This window comes from Branchiostoma floridae, unplaced genomic scaffold (assembly GCF_000003815.2).
Source record: "Branchiostoma floridae strain S238N-H82 unplaced genomic scaffold, Bfl_VNyyK Sc7u5tJ_1548, whole genome shotgun sequence".
Taxonomy (NCBI): domain Eukaryota; kingdom Metazoa; phylum Chordata; class Leptocardii; order Amphioxiformes; family Branchiostomatidae; genus Branchiostoma; species Branchiostoma floridae.
In genome coordinates this window covers 223,272-245,802 of record NW_023365749.1, presented here as the reverse complement: position 1 = coordinate 245,802, position 22,531 = coordinate 223,272, and the positions used below count along the sequence as shown (strand labels likewise).

At 41.3% G+C, this 22,531-nt stretch overlaps 1 protein-coding gene and 1 long non-coding RNA gene across 2 annotated transcripts in view; both read right to left on the bottom strand.

Moving 5' to 3' along the window:
* LOC118408036 overlaps positions 1–22,531 on the bottom strand; it is a 50,400-nt gene that overhangs the window by 5,724 nt on the left and 22,145 nt on the right. The window contains exons 5-13 of the mRNA XM_035808650.1: positions 7,369–7,484; positions 6,455–6,589; positions 6,123–6,213; positions 3,936–5,741; positions 3,366–3,628; positions 2,872–2,945; positions 1,528–1,745; positions 987–1,179; positions 581–674 (exon numbers count right to left, since the gene is read on the bottom strand). Coding sequence (XP_035664543.1) covers positions 581–674; positions 987–1,179; positions 1,528–1,745; positions 2,872–2,945; positions 3,366–3,628; positions 3,936–5,741; positions 6,123–6,213; positions 6,455–6,589; positions 7,369–7,484 — 2,990 coding nt within the window. The remainder of the gene's footprint in view (positions 1–580; positions 675–986; positions 1,180–1,527; positions 1,746–2,871; positions 2,946–3,365; positions 3,629–3,935; positions 5,742–6,122; positions 6,214–6,454; positions 6,590–7,368; positions 7,485–22,531) is intronic.
* LOC118408044 lies at positions 8,539–9,576 on the bottom strand. The gene is made up of 2 exons (XR_004830237.1): positions 9,442–9,576; positions 8,539–8,656 (listed from the first exon to the last, which is right to left on the bottom strand). It is a non-coding gene; the product is annotated as an uncharacterized LOC118408044 (long non-coding RNA).

The following is a 22,531-nucleotide window of genomic DNA, read 5'->3' as shown; positions in this document are numbered from 1 at the left end:
AGCATTATGTACCTCAACTTCTTACAATTATACTTACGCTTCACATCTCCATGATATCCTAAGCAGACATAAATAAAACTAATTATCATATTAAAAAAACTCGGGGTTCCCCAAACAGCTGTCACGTCACCATCTGCTTGGAGCTAAGCCCATTAACAAACACATAAAGCACGATGCCTGTACCAATGTATCTCAAATATAGGGGTGATTTCTGATATTATTACATCGATTATAACGACAGATACGGCTCCCCAAATCTCAGCGATTCGAGCTTTCATCACACCCCACCAACACAACAAGTATGAAACCAATCCATCCAGCCGTTCTTGAGTAATCATCTACACAGACAGAGACACATAACAGAAAATATAACCTCCATTCCATGACATTTCATGGAGGTAATTACAACACCTTAATCAAACCACTAGATCTGAAGATTTAACAATAATTGTTCACGATCGGTCATTATGAAAATCACCTTATGTGATAAAAGTTCCTGACGTCTTAAAGTCAATTCAATCAATATGTGTCAAGAAAAACAGTAATTTTTAGCAGTATACTTCACCAGATGATTATTTACCATGAACATTCTGCGCACAGCCTTGGATAGATCAGGCTGTTCCATGGTGGCCAGTTTCTCTTCTAGAGCCTTCAGGTCGTGTGGAGGTCCATATCTGGCATCTTCTGCATTTAGTTATGTACAAGTACAACATACGGAATCATGCATTGTAATCGTTGTCCCTTTTACAACAGTAACAATTACAGCTCACTTCGTCTGCAAATACCAAGACAGTCATACTATACGAATGTTTCGTCTTGTATGCAAAGGCGGAAGGTCAAGATTACTCAAGACAACAGTTAGTCAAGCAACTTCATAGATAGATGTTTAGTCATTGACCATAGATGGTGAATGCTACCTAAAAGGTCTGACCGTTTTCAAATTCTATCCAGTTGCTTGTCTATCATTCATCGACATAGAAATTGACCGTTCATGAGTGTCAAATGCAAACATGTACACACCTATGTTAAGAGCTGCGCAGACCGCACTTCTGCTGCCCACAGGACCAACCCGGGCGTCTTTCCTCAGGAGAGCGGTGACATGTCCGGGCTTGACTTGTTCCACTGGGAGGAGTTCGTGCTCATCATCATCATTCCAGCATGCCACCATCATATCATTATCTGTTGGAATTAGTTGAATTCAAGAGTACTCTTGTGCAGCAGTTGGTTTGGTATATCTGTTCTACTACATTAGTCAGACATCAATGTTAATTCCTGGTTGGTAGTTTTTGTTACTACTTTACGACAAAGACAATGGCAATTTGAGAAGTTAGTAACTTATTTCAACAATAAAGCATGAAAAGTACAATATAGACTTAATATATAACATATAACAGTGCGGTAGCAGCCTATGACCTAAGTCATAAGTCATAGAGGATATCACAGAGTGATGCGATGGTTTGTATGTCGTGAGGAGCCAGCATAGAAACATGTTGAAGGTGATAACATCGAGTTTTAGAGCTTTTGTACCTGCGAGTTCGACAATGTGATGGAAGTCAATCTCCACTGGCTCTGTGGCATCGTCAGAGCGGAACTGGAAGTGGACCAGCGGCCCCACAGGTACCCAGTCTGACCTGTACCTCCACGGTTCTGCAGACCAGCTCACACTAGTCACGTACAGAGGGTAGGGGGTGATGACGTGGAGATCTGACTTCTGACAGTAGAACCTCCCCTCGTGGGGCAGCGACCTGTTAATGAAAGTTGAGAGAATGTAAAATACGAGAGGTGATCAATAAGTTCTCGGCCTAACTCAGAAATAATAAGCACAACTCAAATTTTGAGGCACAACTTTATAGTATGAAGCCTTTTATCAATATCCTCCAAATTACAAATCATTGGAGTCATTACTTTCCAGGCATTCGTTTTATGCAAATTAGAAGGTAAGTGGAGAGAAAAAAAGTGGTGTGAATTGTGATCAGACATGTGTGGGTCGAGTTCCCCATGCCGTAAATTAACAAAAGACATTGTCAAAATGTTTGATAATCATTCTCCTCCTATTTCAAGCAAAAAGAATTGGGTGTCTGACTTCCAGCAGCGCAAGTTCGATCGCACACCTCAGGTCAGGTCAATTGTCCCATTTTTTCCGTTCTCCCTTACCTAACATTACTGGGTGTCGCCTGCAAAGTAATGATCACAATAATTTGAATTTTGGTACAGATTTATATAAGACGTTATACTTGACATCTATGCTTCGAAATCTGAGCTGTGCTTATTATTTCTCCGCAAAACCGAGGACTTATTGATAATCCCACGTACTTGTATAAAATCTTATATAAATGTGTACCAAAATTCAAATTATTGTGATCATTACCTTGCAGGTGACACCCAGTAACGTTAGGTAAGGGATAACGAAAAAAAAGTGGACAATTGATCTGAAACCTGAGGTGTGCGGGTCAAATTGTCTGATCACACTTCACCCTTCTTTTTCTCGCCACTTACCTTCTAATTTGCATAAAACGAATGCCTGGAAAGTAATGACTCCAATGATTTGTAATTTGGAGGATATTGATAAAAGGCTTCATACTATAAAGTTGTGCCTCAAAATTTGAGTTGTGCTTATTATTTCTGGGTTAGGCCGAGAACATATTGATCACCCCTCGTAACCCTCGTACTTCTTACCAAGATTCTTTGCTTGCAACGAAATATATCATCTTTGGCCACATTATGGTATATATATATATATATATATATATATATATATATATATATATATATATATATATATCAATAGTGTTATAGAATGAAAACCGCATAGGTATTATCGTCATATAATGATAATGAACATCACAAAGGAAAGGCAATAAGAAACCTTACCATTTGAACACCCCTTGAATATCCATGTGCTCCTCAGGATTGACAGTCACCTGGGGCAAGTTGTGACGATATTCCTGTGTCCATGGAACAAGCACATGAAGATTGCAGTCCAGAATATTTAAAAGAAGAACTTATTTGTCCGTTGTTCGTATTTTTGGTCATGTCGGAAATTGATAACTGTATCAATAGTGTATAGGTGAACATGATTTGATACTGTTAGCAATAGGAGTCAGAAGAAATATAAAGGAATGAAGTTTGATATTTCCAGGTTATAAAAAAGCATCATGATAACTCTACATGGTAGAGCTGAAATTCTATGGTGTTGCTAACAAGAATCAACCAATCTAAAACGCTGTCAGATTGGAATGTTGACCGGTATTAAGTTGAAAATAATAAAACTTGCATCATCGCTATTTAAATGATTTTTACTGTAGGATTAAATATGCAAAGGAATACAATCTATTGCTACTGAGATGGCATGACTGTACACAAACCTGTAGAATAGCAGTTACATCTCCAGCCAGACTGGGTTCCTCCATGTTCTTCAGGGCCCCCATCAGCTGAGGGAGGTAGTGCAGAGGTCCGTGTGCTGACTTCTTCCTCCACTGCTTTAGTACCTGGAATGCCCGCTGGGTGTTGCTGGTCAGTCCGCGGTTTTCCTCAATCTGGTCAATCTCCATCCTTGTCAGGCCGAGGTCAGTGGCTAGACGCCGCCAGCTTTGTCCGACTTTGGAACTCAAGTCATACAGACTATTGTCTGGGGGAGAAAACAAACCATGAAGTGAATCCTGCTTATTGCAGCAAAGTGCACGGACCATACCTTACACCATAACAACTCGTATTACATGCACATGCTAGTCTTTTACATCCGCTGCAGCCGTAATAGACCGATAGCAGATGTCCGTCGAATTCATCGGCTCTACCTATAAAGGATCCACCGAATGTTTGCTTTTCTTCGTTTTTGTGTTGAACATCTACTTATCGATGGACATGGCTATGGGTGTAGCATTTCATTTTCTACCGTATTTTAAACGATCAACTGAGAAGACACAAAACATACATACCTATCATGTATTTGTTCATCTTGTCAGAATCAGATACACCTGGCTGCCGAGCAGACTCTGCCCATTCTCCAAGGAAAATCCTGTCCAAGTCCTCCCCCGTGTGCTTATGTAGGGCCTCCAGGGGGATAGACTCTACCTTCTTGTCTCCTGTTACAGTTACGCGATCTTCACTCAGTCTTGCTTGATATTCTTCTAGACAAGGCTTGATCTTCTTCACCAACTCCTTCATCCCACGCCAGGCTTCCTTGTTGTCAGCGCGAAGGTAGATCTCGTCCACTATCTTGTCGGAGGTTCGCACTTGTTGTGTTCGCTTCTCTTCCTCGTTAATTAAACGGCGGTACATCACATCCATCTTTCCCATTTTGTTTATAACAGCATTCCTCTTCACAAGGCGCCGTCCTTCCTCACTCATCAGTACCGTACGACAGGCCAGAGACTCTCCTAACCCAACCGGGTGCCCACTGTTGACATCGAGTGACTTCATTGTTAACTTGACCTCCTTTGTACCTTCTTGAACAGTGTCAGACCAATGTGCAGCTATGTCGTCTTCATTGGCAATGGGAAGATTAGCCATCATGGTGACAGTTCTGTTGAAGCAGAGGCCGAAATGTTTCATCAGTGGCAGGAGAAGCTGGAAGGATTCTGCCTCCTTTGGTAGAACAGCATCAACGAACTCTTCACTTACAACACCTTCCTCCAGAAACAGCTGTCTGTCCGTGGGCATTAGCTTTTCTGCCTTCTGTAGATGCTGAGCCATGTCATGTCGAAACAGTTGCTTAAAAAGCTTTAGAATTATGCTGGGGTCCTGGAACACCTTGTCCTCCATACCCCGGATGTGCCTGTAGAAGAGGATCTCCCCCGTTACATGAAGATACTCCAGAGCATTCAGCACATCAGTGATGTCCATCCCAACATCATTTCCTCGTCGTTTGCACTCGTTGAGGTCCAGGTAAGGTTTGGATGTCTCCTGTTTGATGAGGTTATCAAAGTCAGACCAAGACTGTGGCAGCTGTCGACTGCTGGACACACCGATGCGCTCTTGCACAATCTCCGTCATCTTGGCCCTGAGTACATCTATTCCTTCATTCCTCTTACTGCTCACTGGTACTATGTGGACGTCAACTAGGTTTTCAGGGCGGCCATCCAATAGCTTCTGAAGCGACGTTTGCTTGTCCAGTACTTCTTCGCGTGACAAGCCGACAAAGTGATCATCTTTCCCACGAAGACCTAGACCTTGCTCTCGGCTGTCAAGAGTTTCCTGGCATCTGCCGATCTCCTTCTCCAGCGCCTGTCTGACTGCTGTCTCGGCGGACTTGATATCCCTCTCCAACAGTGCAATGTTCTCCATGGCGTCACCTTCATCACTTTTTGTCCCCACAACAATCAGGGATGGTTTTGTCACGTGCGAAGCGATGGAAGTCATCCACTTGCCTACCCGCTCCTGGAACTCCCCTGACCTGTAGCCTGGCAGGTCAACACACAGCAGGTACAGCCCCAGGTGTGTCAGGAAGAAACGGTGTGTGTAGTGGTACACGTCATGGCCACCAAAGTCATAGATTTTGTACTCTACACCGTGTATTTGATCGATGTACGACCTGATGTCCACCCCTATTGTTCTGTCTAGCACGTCTTCTGTGTGGGCCTCTCCACCAATCATTGTCAAGCAGAGACTTGTCTTGCCAGACCCAGTTTGTCCAACGAACATTAATTTGACTCTTTGCTTCGAACTCACGATCTGTGCGCTGTTAGAGGACCCACTCTGCTCCATTGTGCTTGAAGGTGCGACGATAATAACTGTGCTGGTTTCTGTATCTGTATCTATATAGCCGGTATAACCGCCATTCGGCGTAACACACCAGCTTCGCAGGCACGCGGTGCAGCAGCTTTCTGCAAGGAATGAGTGCAATTTGGCCATGAACAATAGGTGTAACATCCGAAGAAAATGGCTTTGTTTCCGATACGTAGTCAACCCCCTAATGGAAACGTAGCTAACTTTTATTACATGTGTACATGTATATGTGTAGATTTTAATCCTCATTCAGTATGTGTTTTCAAGATTCATAACTAAGCACACAACATGATAAATCAGATGACATTTTGTTGGAACCTAACCTGCAAAGGATTCAGAAGAATTATCATTGACCACTAAGAGAAATCTGTCTGGCCGAGTTTTATAGCCATATATACCTTTAGCTGTGGATTCATCAGCTTCAACCGTTGCTCTGTGATGTGGACGTCTCTTGAGTGGTACTACTTTAGGCTCCTTGTGACTTGTCTTCTGCGATAAAAACAACGAAACTTTAGTGATTTCCAAATCATGTCCACAAACTATTTGCAGCGATAATTTGCATTCACACACTCACGTGTGATATGAAACATTCATACATCCAGATTTACCCTGTTGGATATGTTCAGTTGTCACTATGTCAATAATATAGCTAAAGATCGTTGACCAGGATGTATAACTTCCATCAACATTTATACCGTTTTGATTTTCACAACGATGGTAGAATACTCACCGGTTCAAAGGTTTTAATTTCCTTCGAAAGGTAGTGTTGCCCACTTTCTTCCAGTAACTGTAACAGGTAGCCATAGTCTTCTGGTGTTTTGATGTATTCTACCAAATCATTCATCAGTAGTTCTGAAGACGATGCCTGTAAGGAAGTACAGTATCGGTGAAGTAATTAAACAACAAAACATCATCATCATCATCGGTCAGCAGCTACGCAGGCGACTGTAAGTTTCTTCCAGTTCCGTTTGTCAGCAGCAAGATGACGGATCTAGGGGTTATAGTCTCCCAGACGCCGTTGGACATATTGTAGGTAAGTAGTACTTGTCACCCTTGTCTACGTCTGCCGTGAGCCGAGACGTAAATTTCGTCCTACAAAATATTTAGGTAAGCTATTAAAATGACTATTTCCAGTCACTTGACCGTACCTATCACAGTGACAGTCATTGCGGTTTTTCACTTCTTCTTATTTTCAAAAGTTGATTTTTCCTACGAATTGACAAGTAATAGATAGATTTCTGACGAAAGGTAGAGTAAGAGACTTTTGATTTGTCATGTCAGGTTTCTAACGTTGCACTTTTACATGCAAGCGCTACTGAGCTATGAGTTTAAATGACCCGGTATCCAGTTTTTCCCCGGAAAAGTGAACTTTGTACAATGTAACAATATGAACCTTTTGGCAAAAGTCAATTATGTGGACCTTATAAACTGCCAGAAATTAAGAAATCAATTACAAAATGGCAGAACCAGATAAACCCTTTACTGGATACACCCAGATACACCCAGAAACCTGTTGTACTGATTGTATGACAAAAGTTCAACATTATCACAAGCCTAGCATTACGAAGTTCAACGTTATATCTTTCCCCACTGTAGTTTACAGTCACGCATCAATGACAGAGTGTCACATCAAAAGAAAGGCACCTGTTTGACTGAGCGCCCTCTCATTTCCGTGAACCTGACTATAGTGTCTTTATCCATGTTGTCGGTTATGAATTCTTGCGTCTTCACCAATGCTTCTAGCCCCGCAACAAGACGATCTGTTGAAGGTATGAGTAAAAACAACAATGTTACCGACACAAACATAGCAAGTATACCGTCCAACGGTGACCGCGCAACGGTCAGTCAAATTGGCAAATTAAAGGAACCATAAACCCGATGAAAGCAGAAAAATGCTGTTTTAATTATTACAATTCTTCTTGAATATCTTTATCCTGAAGGCTCGAACTGGCAAAAACATGCTACAATACCTCCCCCTTCCCTATAGCAACTTTGTACAATACTTTGTTGATTGTACTTCATGCATTTTTTACCCTGATCTGCATGTCATATTGTACTCAAACATTTTGAATATACCACCTAATTACCTAGTCGTTCATGAATTACGTATACATGAACTATGTCTTCCAGACCCATGTCAGACAAAATTCCCTCCATGAGCTGCAGTTTCAAGATCCCCTCGCCTTCCCTCCGCTGCTGCCACTGTTCCAAAATGGCCGTGCAGCAGGACTGGTCGTCATGGTTACGGACCCCAGCGACAATCCCATCTATGTCGTCTGTAGAGAAGCCCAGCCGGCCGGCCAGGTCCCTCCATCTCAACCCCACCCTTTCTGTGAGCAAGGGGATGTGCGGGGTGATGTCTGAAGGAAACAAACAAGGTAATCACAAATATTGAAGATACTGTGTGATTTACATGTGAACTATCTATAATTTCCTCCTTCCCCATTTTCCTTATGCTTTCTACAATGACCCATTGATTTCATTTTTAATGATCCAAAATAACTTATCCTTTAGCTATTCATGGTCACATAACAGGACAACATCATGACAAAACCCGATAAAGTATCGTTTGTAACTATTACCACCCTGCACAGCTGTAGAAATACTTACAGAAACACCTGTATTTTGAGCTTACCACCATCCACCTATAACAGTTATAGCAATGTCACTACAAACGTCACTTGTTTGACATCCGCCGCCACTCTCCTCTTCACTAACCAAAGTTTCTTACCCTGCAGAAACATAGGGTATATCCAGTATCAGCATCTTTTATAGTAAAATGTATTTCAAATCACAGAATGATAGATTTTTTTGAAATGATAGAAATTATGTACAAGGTATTTGTTCTTGACCTTACTTTGTATTGCTGGAAAACCTTAGACACAAACAGTTGAGATGTCCGGCCAGACACTCTTTCTGCCGTTTCTCCGCCCTGTGTATAAAGCAGAGGCACTTAATGCAACAATGTCACCCGTTGTTAGTCTCTGGTATGTACAGGAATATCCTGTTGACTTTATTCGTTTTACTTTGATATTTTTATAGTTTCCATAATTGATTGTATCCAGGTAATACAGATAGCATTAACTTTTTCCGCCACTTTAGAATAACTGTGTACCATCCTCGTGTGTGAGTTCATGCCCGCAGTGCTTTTATAATTTTTGATCTATCATAGTCCATGGGCCAGAGGAAACGTCACTAAAAATGACATTTTAGGTGGTCATAATTTTGTGTTGAATCATGATATCGAAAATCAATTGATATTTTTATGATCCTCTTAGCTGGTTCTACTAGCCTGTGAATTGTCATGGAAAAATATTAAGGTTTAATTTTTTGGCCCGTCCCCCTTTTTTTCAGATCATTTAGATGATGATAGTTTTGAAGGCTGATAGCTGGTAGAAAGCTACCATACCAGAATGAATGGCTAACACATCAAAATATATGCCACAGGCCTTCTACTATTAAAAAATAACAAGGAGATTTGCCACCCCGGAAGCTAATGATATGTGAAATTTGTGGTCCTGGCCCTAGGACTATTAGTGATGCGCGTAGTATAAACATCCATGGATAGTGATGGAGTCGATGGTACCCAGGATACCACTTTACGATTGTGCTACTGAAAACGATTACAGACATGCAGCGATACGCATCTAATTACCAATGGATGAAGTTCACATAGCCATCCCATGCAGATGGAGGCAAGATCCTCATCACACTCACATTGTTCCTGATACTGCTGTCAGCTCCAGCCTTCAGTAGCTCTGATACACACAGAAGATTGTCCCCAATAGCCGCCGCATGGAGAGGCGTGTTGCCCTATAGGGAGTAACATGTTCGCTAAAGTGAAAAAGTGAAATATTACAGTAAACGGCATCATAGCTAAAAGAGATTGTACGAAAGATTTCACCGGGAAAACATAGCGTTTCGATCAACCGATAACCTTATCGTTTTATCTTCTCTTTAAAAGAAGTCTGACGTCGACATTTTTATCGACCTACAAATTTCCAAAAGAAGCCCATCGGCACAGTCAAAAACGGGACATACATTATGTAGAATTTTTGGCGGAACATATTTCCATGGCACGTGCAAGTTTCTCTTCAATTGTGTATAGAGGGTGCACTTACATTGATATAATGTATGTTATGTGTCCGATCTTTGCTTGAGCTACGAGGAAAACTTATAATTCCTGGTGGGCTAATTTACGGTGTTGATACGTGTATGAAGCTTAAACATTCAGGTTAACAATATTCAAATACAATTCTATCTCCTCAACTGGATAAAAACGAAGATTTACTTCCGGACACTTCGAGTGACATCCATCACTCTTCTTCAGCGCCACTAGAATGAACTGGCAGAAACAATTCAATACCAGTACATCTAACTGGAAAAAACTCTTTTTCTATTTCAATGATTGGTATCAAAGGATACAATGAGCTACGTTCTACAATGTCGAACAAAAATATTGATGTATGGAGGCTAAGCAGTTTGGATTATATACACGCAACAGTTACTCCAAATAGCAGTTACTCAAGCAACTGGAAATAATTGTGGAAAAGGTCAGACGTTTCAAGTAGCATCCACTAGCTTTCGCCAGGGACACCATATCCAGTTGCTTGGATGAGTAACTGGTATTTGGCTTATCTCGATGTCTAATCTTTGTCGACGCACACAAGAGTCTTTTTTAAATTTTTCAACCCGGTAGAAATAGCAATTGTGTGTATGTGTGTGTGGAGGGGGGGGGGGGTCGTATAGATTAGCACACTAATACTAGTCCACACAGCCAACAATGGAAGAATGAAAAATGTATTACTTTCGATTAGTTTAGTGTGTGTGGCAGTGTGGGGTGGGGGTGGGGTGGGGTGGTATCGATTAGCACACCATTACTAGTCGCGTTCCGAACATAAAATATAACAATTTTCAGCATTGCATTGTGAGTTTGGATTTTCTCGGAATGAGAAAAGGGCTATCATAGCTCAACACATCCATGTAGATACTAGAGATGCAGTTAGTTAGTTTACGGCGATTCTACTTACATCTTCGTCCCGTGCGTTAGGATCTGCCCCGGCTGTGAGTAAAACTTGTGCAGTTTCTGTGCGGCCTCTTACGGCAGCCCGGTGGAGCGGTGTGTTCCCCTGTAACAAACGTCATAACAACACTATAGGTGCTGACATGTCCATTATTTCTTTATTGCGATTCTACTTACATCTTCGCCTTGTGCGTTGGGATCTGCCCCGACTGTGAGTAAAACGTGTGCAGTGTAAAATGGGTATATGACTTCAGTCGGGGAGATGATGGAAAAGTCTACCTTTACCTTCTGGCAGTACTGTGGCACTGTACGTGGCACTGTTGATATGAGTGCCGTCCAAATTGTCCTTGTTTGTCCCAAAGCAAAATTGAAAAAAAATTCCCGCCAGGGACATCCATATTTCTCACGTCCTAAACGGATAATACAACAGGTTTCAGCACTGTGGAATTTCGTGTGTAACAAACGTCATAACAACACTATAGGTACTGACATGGTCTGAACGATGAACATTAAGGATGGGGATCATATCCAGTTTCCCTTGAGCCCTGATCATTTAGGCTAAATACCCAGTTTTAACAACCCCGCTAGTTCGAACGGGGGGTTAGCCCTACGTCACATTTCCTAACGGGGCACAGCCACATTTCTCATGTTCTGAACTTACAATTTATCAAGTTTCAGCTTTTTGGTATTTTATGTATGTGTGTGTGTGTGTGTGTGAGTGTGTGACTGTGTGAGCGTGTGTACAGATACAGGTTAGCACATCAGTACTAGTTAACACACCAATGCAGCTACTACAAATGTTATTGATTTGTTTATGTGAGTCTACTTACATTTCTGTTCCGTGCGTTAGGATCTGCCCCGGCTGTGAGTAAAACTTGTGCAGTTTCTGTGTGGCCTCTCCCGGCAGCCACGTGGAGCGGTGTTTCCCCCTGTAACTAACGTCATAACAACACTGTAGGTACTGACATGGCCTGACATGAACATTAAGGATGAGGATCATATTCAGTTTTCCTAGAGCCCTGATCATATAGCACATCAGTACTAGTCAACACACCAATGCAGCCACTAAAAATGTAATTGATTTGTTTATGCGAGTCTACTTACTAGTACACCTTCCTCCCGTGCGTTAGGATCTGCCCCGGCTGTGAGTAAAACTTGTGCAGTTTCTGTGTGACCTCTCTCGGCAGCCCAGTGGAGCGGTGTTCTCCCCTGTAACAAAGGTCATAACATCACTGTAGGTACTGACATGGTCTGACATGAACATTAAGGATGGGGATCATACTCAGTTTCCCTAGAGCCCTGATCATATAGCACATCAGTACTAGTCAACACACCAAGGCAGCTACTAAAAATGTTATTGATTTGTTTACGCGAGTCTACTTACAAGTGTGTCCCGTGCGTTAGGATCTGCCCCGGCTGTGAGTAAAACTTGTGCAGTTTCTGTGTGGTCTCCCTCGGCAGCCAAGTGGAGCGGTGTGTACCCCTGTAACAAAGGTCATAACATCACTGTAGGTACTGACATGGCCTGACAGAAACATTAAGTATGGGGATCATATTCAGTTTCCCTAGAGCCCTGATCATATAGCACATCAGTACTAGTCAACACACCAAGGCAGCTACTAAAAATGTTATTGATTTGTTTACGCGAGTCTACTTACAAATATGGCCCGTGCGTTAGGATCTGCCCCGGCTGTGAGTAAAACTTGTGCAGTTTCTGTGTGGTCTCCCTCGGCAGCCAGGTGGAGCGGTGTCCTCTGTAACAAACGTCATAACAACACTGTAGGTACTGACATGGACTGACATGAACATTAAAGATGATGATCTTATGTGAGATTTCTATGTACGTAACTAGTAAGAAGAGTCAGTTAACAACTAACGACATTTTCCTACAACGTTACATTGAAATGTCTAACGTTCTGTGCGGGAGCTCCGCCTCAGGTGACTATGTCTTGTAACATTTCTTCGTGACTTATGTGGCTGTATTGTTTAATGGAGAAAATGAAGTAGTTTTCAATTACACTGATCATCAGTATTATATTTAAAATGTTGTACAGATAGGTATTTGCACCATCATTAAAACGACTTCTTTATATATTGAAATGTACTAGTAATGGCTGGCGTAAAAAACTAAAAATTACCAGCCAGTGTTGAATGGTGAAGCGTCTCATCTGATATCATTCCAAACTAGACTCATGAGTTCATCACAATTTGATTATGTTGAAAAGATTATCATGCACATGGACGAAGTCAGTAGACAGCACAAATGCATTCCGTGGACTAACCTCAGGGCCACGAGCATCAGGACTGACTCCCTCCGCTAACAGCCGTTCAACTGTAGTTCTGTCACCTTGTTCTGCGGCATCCCGTAGCTCCTGTGGCACAGCGGGCGTCGGGAGAAAATGTAGCGGACAAAACAGTTATCATATTTTGTTATATTCATATCAATGAATTAATGTCAGAGAAACTTCATTCTTAAGCTAGTGTTTCTTAAACTACCAAAATTTCAGGTTTAACCATTTGTATTTCTATTATGATGGGCCGTCTTTGGGGAGTGAAAGATAAGACTTAACATAGACCTCTGTGAACATTTTATACAGACCTACACTGTGCAACCATTGTAACAGGCACAATGCATTATAACTTGAACATACATGACAGTGGAACGTCGCTTATACAAAAAATTCAACGAAGTAATCTCGATGAAGGTTAGACATCCAGGTAATAAGATATGCCAAAAAACAGTTACTCAAGCAACTGGATATGATTTTGGAAACGTCTGACCGTTTCCAAAATCATATTCAGTTGCTTGAGTAACTGTTTTTTGGCACAACGAAGTAATCTACTTCATTGGCAACAGTAAAGACAATCCAACTATACATGCTAATACTCCAGATTCTAGGTTTGCTGCCCAGTACTCCGGGTAATACTCAGTTCTTACTCATGATATAATGTGTGAACATACGGCATGAAAAAGTAATACCTTTCAGTTTATTTCTGCCTGAACTTTCTCGTGATTTTTTTTAGGAAACAGACTGCCAAATGTAAGGGTGGCAGAATTACGCAAACTGTACGACAGATATATTTGGTAGCTTTTCTAAAACTTGCTGTGTATTGGGATCGAACAGACCCTCATAAGTGTGAAAGTCTGGAGTTTATATCTGCAACAACACCGACAGCTAATCATTATGTAAATACCAGTCCTTTGATGACCAAGTTACCGGGCAAGTTAGCAAGTTCGCACCAAGTCTGGATGCAAGTCAGATTTCTTTGATCTACCTGTACGTCAAAGGGAAGCCATGTAGGTGATAAGTTACATAGAAGTGTTAGACCCAGTACGTTTGTCTTACATGCTGTGAACCTGTCTGGCGTTTGTGTCTGGGAACATCTAATAAAAAGCCGGGGTTTTGTTGAGTTGGGGACAGTTAGAGAGAGGCGTCAGTGACAAAAGGAGGTAGAGAGAGGGTCCCAACTCACAGCTCCCGTGAGTGTCAACGGCATGACTGTGTGTGCTTTCTTAGTCCTGTAGTTTAAACGTTCCTCGTGCAGCATTCAAAGAACCTGGGGCCACAACATCGGCTTTCTTACACAAACAGCAACAGTAACCCACCTTCTCCTTCTCCCGCCTCCTCTCATCCGCGCACCAAACCTCCGCCCGAGTCTTCAACAAATCCTCCATGTGGTGTTCATTCGCTCTTCGTCAAACTGAGTCGTCCATGTCTGGTCTGTCTGTATGTTACAACCTGAAAAGTAGCAAGTTCCCACAGTTGTTAGGCTTAGAAGTTACAACGCTTAGAATGTTTTCTCCATGAAATTCTCAAAGAGAAGTTAGAAAGCTTTGTGCCAGATGGATCAGGTAAAGTCTATTACATTTGTATTCCACGGTATATATGTAGGTAGAAGTGTCAACTTCGACATGTTTAAAAGTTTTGAGTGTGTGGACCGAGACATTTGATTAAACTAATCGTCCAAGTATAGTGCCTGAGTGACCTATGGGTCAGATGGTGGCAGTGTTTCGTACTTCTACCCACCACATGTAACTCTTACCATAGCAAACACTTTTCATCTCCATGAAAAATGGATATATAGTTGTGTGTGTGTGTGTGTGTGTTTGTGTTTCCGGATATTTGTGGTCAGCATAACTTAAGAGCCTCTGAATGGATTACAATGATATTTGTTTGGTATGTGGGTAGTTGTTAGGAAGACAAAGTTCAAGGTCAATTTTGGGCCCCCTGGTATGTGACCTTGGTACTACAGCAGAAATTCATTTTTTGTATCTTTTGACCTGGACGTTCTGTGGTCTTGATTTTTGGTGTCAGATAGCTTATGACGTACGGAATATGTGGTGTATATTTTGGCCCCCTAGCAGGTTGCTCTTGGAACTGCAGGGGCAATATTTCAAAATCTTCTATATCTAAGGACTATAACTGAGCAAGGCAATAACAAATTTAGATGATATTTGGTCTGTAGGTAGCTTTGACAGATATGTACAGCTTTAGGTGCAAATTATGTAAACTGGTACTTAATCTGCATAATTAATGAGGGAAATATATATTTTTAGTGATTTCCATTATACTTTATAGGACTGAAATACATGTAATGTATGTAGTTTGTGACTGGTGGGACATTAACAGATACCAATTATGCAAACACGTCCCTAATTTGCATAATTAATATAAAAGTGCTATATTTCTTCTAAATGGTAAATTATTGGACAATCAACATTGTGACTGGCGTAAGTTATTTAAATGTGTACATATCCAAGCATATATTATGTAAATGTGCAAGTAATTTACATAATCAGACTATTTCATGGAGATATGAGGTCTGTGAACTCTTGTTAACCGAAAGAACTTCAGTCAGTTCACGAACCCACTTTAAACTGTGCTTTTGGTGGTCATTTAAAAGAATACTAATATTGTAATTTAGAGCAACTTTTTATCCTGTGTTTTCCTTTACGCTCGGCTGGTTTCCAGCTATCCCGCCTGTTTGCGCTGTTCCTAATAGCAAGTTCTTACCGGCTATTCAGTCTCAACAAAGGCGCGGGTGTGTGTTAGCCACTACTGTTTGGATTGGTGATTAACTGGCTGATGAAAGCCGTGACGGAAGGCACTGATCGGGGTATACCATGGACAAGGCACGGTCAGCTGGAAGACCTAGACTTCGCAGACGATTTATCTCTGTTAAGTGAGGAAGGGTCAGACATGCAAGATAAAACTGACAAGTTAGCTACCACGGGTTCTTCAGTTGGTCTTTGTAGAAGTGAAAAGAAGACTAAAGTGATGAAGGTTAACCAGGAAGCAACAGAGGCCATAAAGCTGAACGGGGAAGATCTGGAGGAGGTGTCGCAATTCACTAACCTTGGCAGTACAGCACACAAAGAAAACAACATCAGAAACAGGATTGGGCTAGGGTCAGCTGCATTTACAAAACTAAAAAGGGTTTGGAAAGACAAACACATCGGCCTTGCAATTCAAATCCGTATCTACAATGTTGCACATGGGAGAAGTACAACGGATAGCAGCGGACAGAGCAGCATGGCGAACAATGACGGCCCGCCTCAGTGACCAGAACTGACATGCGGCGAAGATGATGATGATGATGAAAGGCGCGATGGCAGCGCTGAGTAAACATATAGATCAAACTGTGCTAATAACATTGCTGCACGTACGCACTGTGTCAGGTACCGTTTGGTGGCGAAACGGCAGGTTGTTTGGTCCAGAATCAAGAGGTCCTTGGTTCGAATCCGGTCATGTTACCTATCTTGTACCCTTGGGAAAGGCACTTTACAAGTATTTCCTCACTTGAATTAGGTGGAAATGAGTACCTAACGTCAAGACCGTCCCTTGGATAGGACATTAAATGGAAGTCTCGTGTTTAAAGAGAGTCACATATCGAGTACGTTAAAGAACACACTGAGCTTATCGACTGAATACACAATTGAGTTGGTGTTCATTCAAGTTATATAGTCAAGTAAATTCCAACAAATGAGATAGGACGTAAAAATGCAGAATGACTGTCAGTTAACTCGGATGTTTTGAAAGGAACGGAAAGACAAAGAACGCACAGATACGATCCCTACCAGACGTTTGACGCTAACTAAAAGCTAATACTCAAGCTTGCCAATATTTCATGATTTATGGTCGTTTTCTGGCTCAATAAAGGCAACAACTGAATGGGTAAATCATATAAGTTATAACAGCAGTTGAAGAAATGTACAGGACAGTGTAAACACCATGAAGGAAGTAAAAGTACCGTTGTTTACCTCTAGAGTTAAGACAGAAAACAGAGGGTGTTACTTTTGGAAGACGCTCGTTTTTAGGGGCGGTACCTAAGCCATGTGAACGTAATATAATGCACTTAGCACGACAGAAGTGATAACAGTGTTAGTTTAAACATGTCGTGGTACAAGAAGTATACAAAATCGTTGATACAAACCCATCGCTTTTCAAATTCGCCCGTCCAATTCGAATGGCATTGGTAAATAAAATAACGTTTATATCCACCGTATGACTCTACTCTACTACTAAACGGATCAGATTATCTGGCAGATTCGACAGAAACGTACTAGATAGAAAACTGCCAGCTCACCTGAGTTAAACAGGTCTCTCAAGTCGAGTTCTACGCCATGTACTTGGGTGGGTCCAACTTCCTTGTTGCGTGAGGTCAAAGGTCGCACCTGGCCAGGTGTTGTCTCCAAGGTAATGGTGCGGAACTTGTAGTGACGCATGGTGTCCGTTTACATGTACCGCATTTGTGCAGTCAAACATTGGTCTTCTCTGTTTTGCAAGCGGCGTTACAAATTATGGATTACACATACAGCCGCCATGGATCAAATTTGCAAATGTTTACATTAACGTTAGATGGTTGTTTATTTGTCGATGCTGTTTCTAAGACGTTCCAGCAATTGTGGTTGAAAGCAGACTCCTGCGTTTGCAAGCGGCATTACAGATTATGAATAGCCGCTGCCATGTTGTTGGCATGGCTGGGGAGACTGTGCAAAGGATTAAACTTCTTCGATTGTTTTTAAAACGTTCTGACAGTTGTGCACATGGGTTTATCGTGAACAAAGAGTTCGTATTCTCCAAATGAAGTTAACGCTATTCACTGATTCATCATTCCTGATGATGGAAGTCCTATTGTTTGTAATTCTAGAGACTGGAGCCTGGGACATTGTAAAACAGGCGAAGTACAGTCTTCATCAGACTAACTCGCTATAGTGGCTGAAAAACAGTAATTAGCCATACAGGGAGTAGTTTGCCAAAGGAGGATGGCCTTTATAGGGCATCATTTGCCAGCACATTTCCGAGGGGAAATTTTATCCTTAAGGTGTTACATCGGTCTCTCTCTTGGTTAATCAGTCACCCTATAGCTAGTTTTTCTGAATTCTGCTATCCATACCCCCTTAGAAAGGTCTGACAACTATATTCCCAACCTGTGCACACGTCGGACCGTGGACACGCTTGAGCGCTCAACTAAGTGTCACCTGCAGAGGGTCGTTTTTCTAAGGAGTATAGACTTTTGAGTTCAGTGTCCTTGGTAATGTTACGTCGTTGTTTCTACTGTCTATATCGCCGTGAGCGATAAGAGCATTACTTTGACTGCATGTTAAGTGATATGCTGTCGGCAAATTGCTAGACACATAAAATAAAGTAAAACACGAGTGGGAAGAATGCATGCGTTTTGGTGACTTCCTCTTGCATGTCCGGACTATTTCCCAAGGAGGCAGACTTAAATGTCTAGGCCATTAAGCTTAACGTTATGTCATTGTTTTCCCTGCCCATTTCACCGTGTTACAGGCGAACTGCTAAGCACAATGTTGAAAGGGAAGCAAGAATGCTGGTGTTTTGTAGGTAAAGGTCCTTTAACACGAACAGACTGCTTTTCCAAGGAGGGTTAGAAATTTTAGTTGGATGTTCTTGGAGAAATTCTGTTGTTGTCTTTTCTGTACATAGCCTCAGGCTTGTCTACAGCCATTTGTTTAATGCTATGTTAAAAAAGAACTGTTTAACACAACTAAATGACATAATGTATAAAACATGAGACGGAAGAATGCATCACGGTGTTTTGTTGGAAGCACTTTTCAAAAGTCGTACAACCAGATGTCTCCCACCTGTCCTGGCGAGTTACTTACCAACGTGTCGAATCATCACAGAAGGAACGCATGTCGCATGGACATTTATATCACCGTCCTGCCAGCTTTAAAGATGTCAAAACCGGAAGTTCTGCAGCAGTACTTATTAAAGTCACCAGGAGACCGACCAGGTGCTGTTCAACAGATATACAGGCAGACAGACAAATAGGCAGACACACACACAGACACACAGACACACACACACACACACACACACACACACACGCACACACACACACACACACAGAGGCGCGCGCGCACACACATACAAACAAATATCACCTTCTCGTTGGTTTAGGGGTATGCTTCTCGCTTGAATGCGAGAGGTCCCGGGTTCAGATATCACCGACAGGTTTGTTTTCAACCGCTCCTTTTTTCCTCCTTTACCCTGCAGAGATCCAAAGTTGGAAGTTGCAGTACCATGTGTGTGGCATAGGGGCGGGTGCGAGCTGCTCTGTTAGCCAGTGACATGCCCCTATCGTGCACACTCAGTACTGCAGCTGCTACTATTGGTTCTCACCAAGCTGAACTTAGCTTCCGGTTTGGCTGCCTATTTTAAGCCCCCTTCACACGAGAGCACGAATGAGCCGGAATGCCGTCAGAATGATTTTTTTTCTATTTCTGGCAATTCCTCGCAATTCGTGGTGTATTCTAGACATTCTTACTGCATTCCAGATATTCGTCCCCGTTCTTTTGGCTGGCTCGAAAGTTTTTGACATGTCAAAAACTTTTCGAGAAATATCGAATGACATTCGAAGTGTATTCGAAGTGTATTCGAAATGCAGTCTAAACGCAGTCTACGTCGTTCCAACATAATTCGAGACATTCTGATCTCATTCCATGGATAATCGAACGGCAAGCCATTTCGAATCCTGCCCGAATGTGGCCAAAAGAATATCTGGAATGCAGTAAGAATTTGTAGAATATACTACTAATGCACAGGAATAGAAAAGACTTTTCATTCTGACGGCATTTGGGCTCATTCCTTCTCGTGTGAAGGGGATATAAGGTCCATTTGGAATTCCCACTAGAAATGGCCCCGAATGTGGCATGGTAGTCCATGGGCCAGAGGAAAAATTGGTACCTCCGAGGTGGCAAATTCTCCTTGCTATTTTTGAATAGTAGAAGGCCTGTGGCATATATTTTGACGTGATAGCCATTCTGGTATGGTAGCTTTCTACCGGCTATCAGCCTTCAAACCTATCACCACCTAAATGATCTGGAAATTTCGTGTCTTAAACAAGGGGGAGGGGCAAAATATTAAACATCAATATTTTTCAATGAAAATTCACATGCTAGTAGAACCTGCTAAGAGGATCATAAAAATATTTTTAGATTTTCGGTTTTGTGATTCAACACAAAATTATGACCGCCTAAAATCAGATTTTTTGACGATTTTCTGGTGAAAAATATATACTTTATTTTCCAATATCGTTCATATACTCACATTACCTATGGGGCCTTGCCTGATGAGTTAGACTTACCGTCCATATCATTCCCTGCATATTAAACTTTAAATGATCGAAATCCGTCAATGAAATCCGGAGATGTGAATGTGTGAAGAATGACACATCTGCCAGCTGATAGTGACAATATCGTTGCTAAGGCCGTTGCTAAGGCTGTTGCTAAGGAGGTTTCAGATCGTACTCCACAGCAAAACTGATACAAAGAACTTACTTTTCTGTTGTATTTTGCTCTGATTACATCAGTAGAAGTACAAGGAATAGTGTTAAAATGTTAAACATTTAACAGATGCGGAAATGTGTTTTTTTTACGTCATGTCTTTCAGAATCATTAGCAAAACTGTTGCTAAGGCCGTTGCTAAGGGGGTCCTCAGTCATGTTTCAAGCAAATGAACAGCAGATAGTCAAGTTCTCTGACACGTGATTTTGCTCCTGTCATCTTGTAAATCATGAATAATTGTGAAAAATATCATAATTGATTAGAAATGTTAACTTGGGCTCTACATGGGGGTTATAAGGATACCTGAAAATGAATTACCTTCATTTTGCACATTTTGCTCTTTTATGTCATTTAGTAGATACCTTAAATTCACAGCGTATATCTAGTATATCATACACAATGAAAAAGGCTCTGCATGGGGGTTACCAGGGCTCCACATATGTGACACAGGACAAGTGGATACAGGACTGTGTCCTGCATATTTATCTAGAAACAAGACCGTAACAAAAGATCAAAAACAAGGTTACTCTGGGATGAATACAAGTATATTGTACTTATCTTTCACAACTTCTCTGACACGTGATTCTCCTGCCATCTTGTAAATCATACTTAACTGTGAAAAATTTCATGATTGATTCGGAATGTTAATTTGGGCTCTACATGGGGGATATAAAGATACCTGAAAATGAACTATCTTGATTTTACACATGTAAAAGAAATTCTCTTTAACGTCATTTAGTAGATACCTTACTAAAATCACTGCGTATATCTATATCTTACACAATGATAAAGGCGTTGCATGGGGGTTACAAGGGCACCACATATGTGACACCATTTAATACACAGGACACGTGGATACAGGACTGCGCCATGCACATTGAAAATTTATCTAGGAACGAGACTGTAACAAAAGGTCAAGAACAAGGCTAATCTGGGATGAAAAAAATATATTGTACCTTTCTTTGTCAAGTTCTTCGACACGTAATTTTGCTACTTTTAGTCTTCTTGACTTTTGTACAGATGAGCACCATCAAAAATATAATTGCAGGAGAAACTAGACAAACTATGCTGAGGTCGGAAGGTTGGGGTCAGCCAAATTATAAGTAATTCTTTGTATGTGTGATAGGTATGTGGAGCTAACCCTCAAGTTTTTCTGATATTGAGGCTTGGGGCTGCCCTAAGAGGCCCTTCAAAATCGAACAATTTATCGCCGAAAATTACTAAAATTGCGATGGCTACCCTCATAGATGTGATAAAGATGTGAAGAAGTTTTTTATTATCACATAGGAAATGAGTTCCTAATTTTACAGACCAACAGGTGACGATGAAGCATTGAATTTCAGAGGATACATCCTCTGAAATTCAATGCTTCATAGGGGGTTACCTGATTGACTAAAAGCAGAGTTTTAATCTCTCAGAATTTTGGTCATTTCTAAGGCGTAATACAGTACTTACCATGCTTACTCTTTACATTGAAGGTAATGCAACTGGTGTATGTGTTATTGTTGATGGAAAGAGGAAAATCTACTTAATAAAGAAATATGAATTGTTGTGTTATTGAGCCACACATAAGGTGAGCCATATCAAGGTATTAGCGGCTTTTTTGGGTTTGGGACCATGCATGATGAATAAGGTAAGTGATGTTTCACTATGGAGGTAAGTTATGGAGACTTTTTGTGTAGCTGTGTGAAAACCACACATAACTGCCATAATGCTACAATAAATTAGATATATTGATTTAGTTTTTACATGGGGGATATAGAGACATTTGAAAGAGAAATGGGTGGGTTTTAAACCTTTTATCGTTACTCTCTTTAATGTAAAGTTAGGTATGCTACTTACTAAACCATTGTGTAAACTTAATCTGGTCACAATAATGAGAAGGGCTCTGTATGGACATATAAGATACAGATCACATAGATGTGGAGCTATTTCATATTGAGAATTTATTTAGGAAGACCAATTGCAAA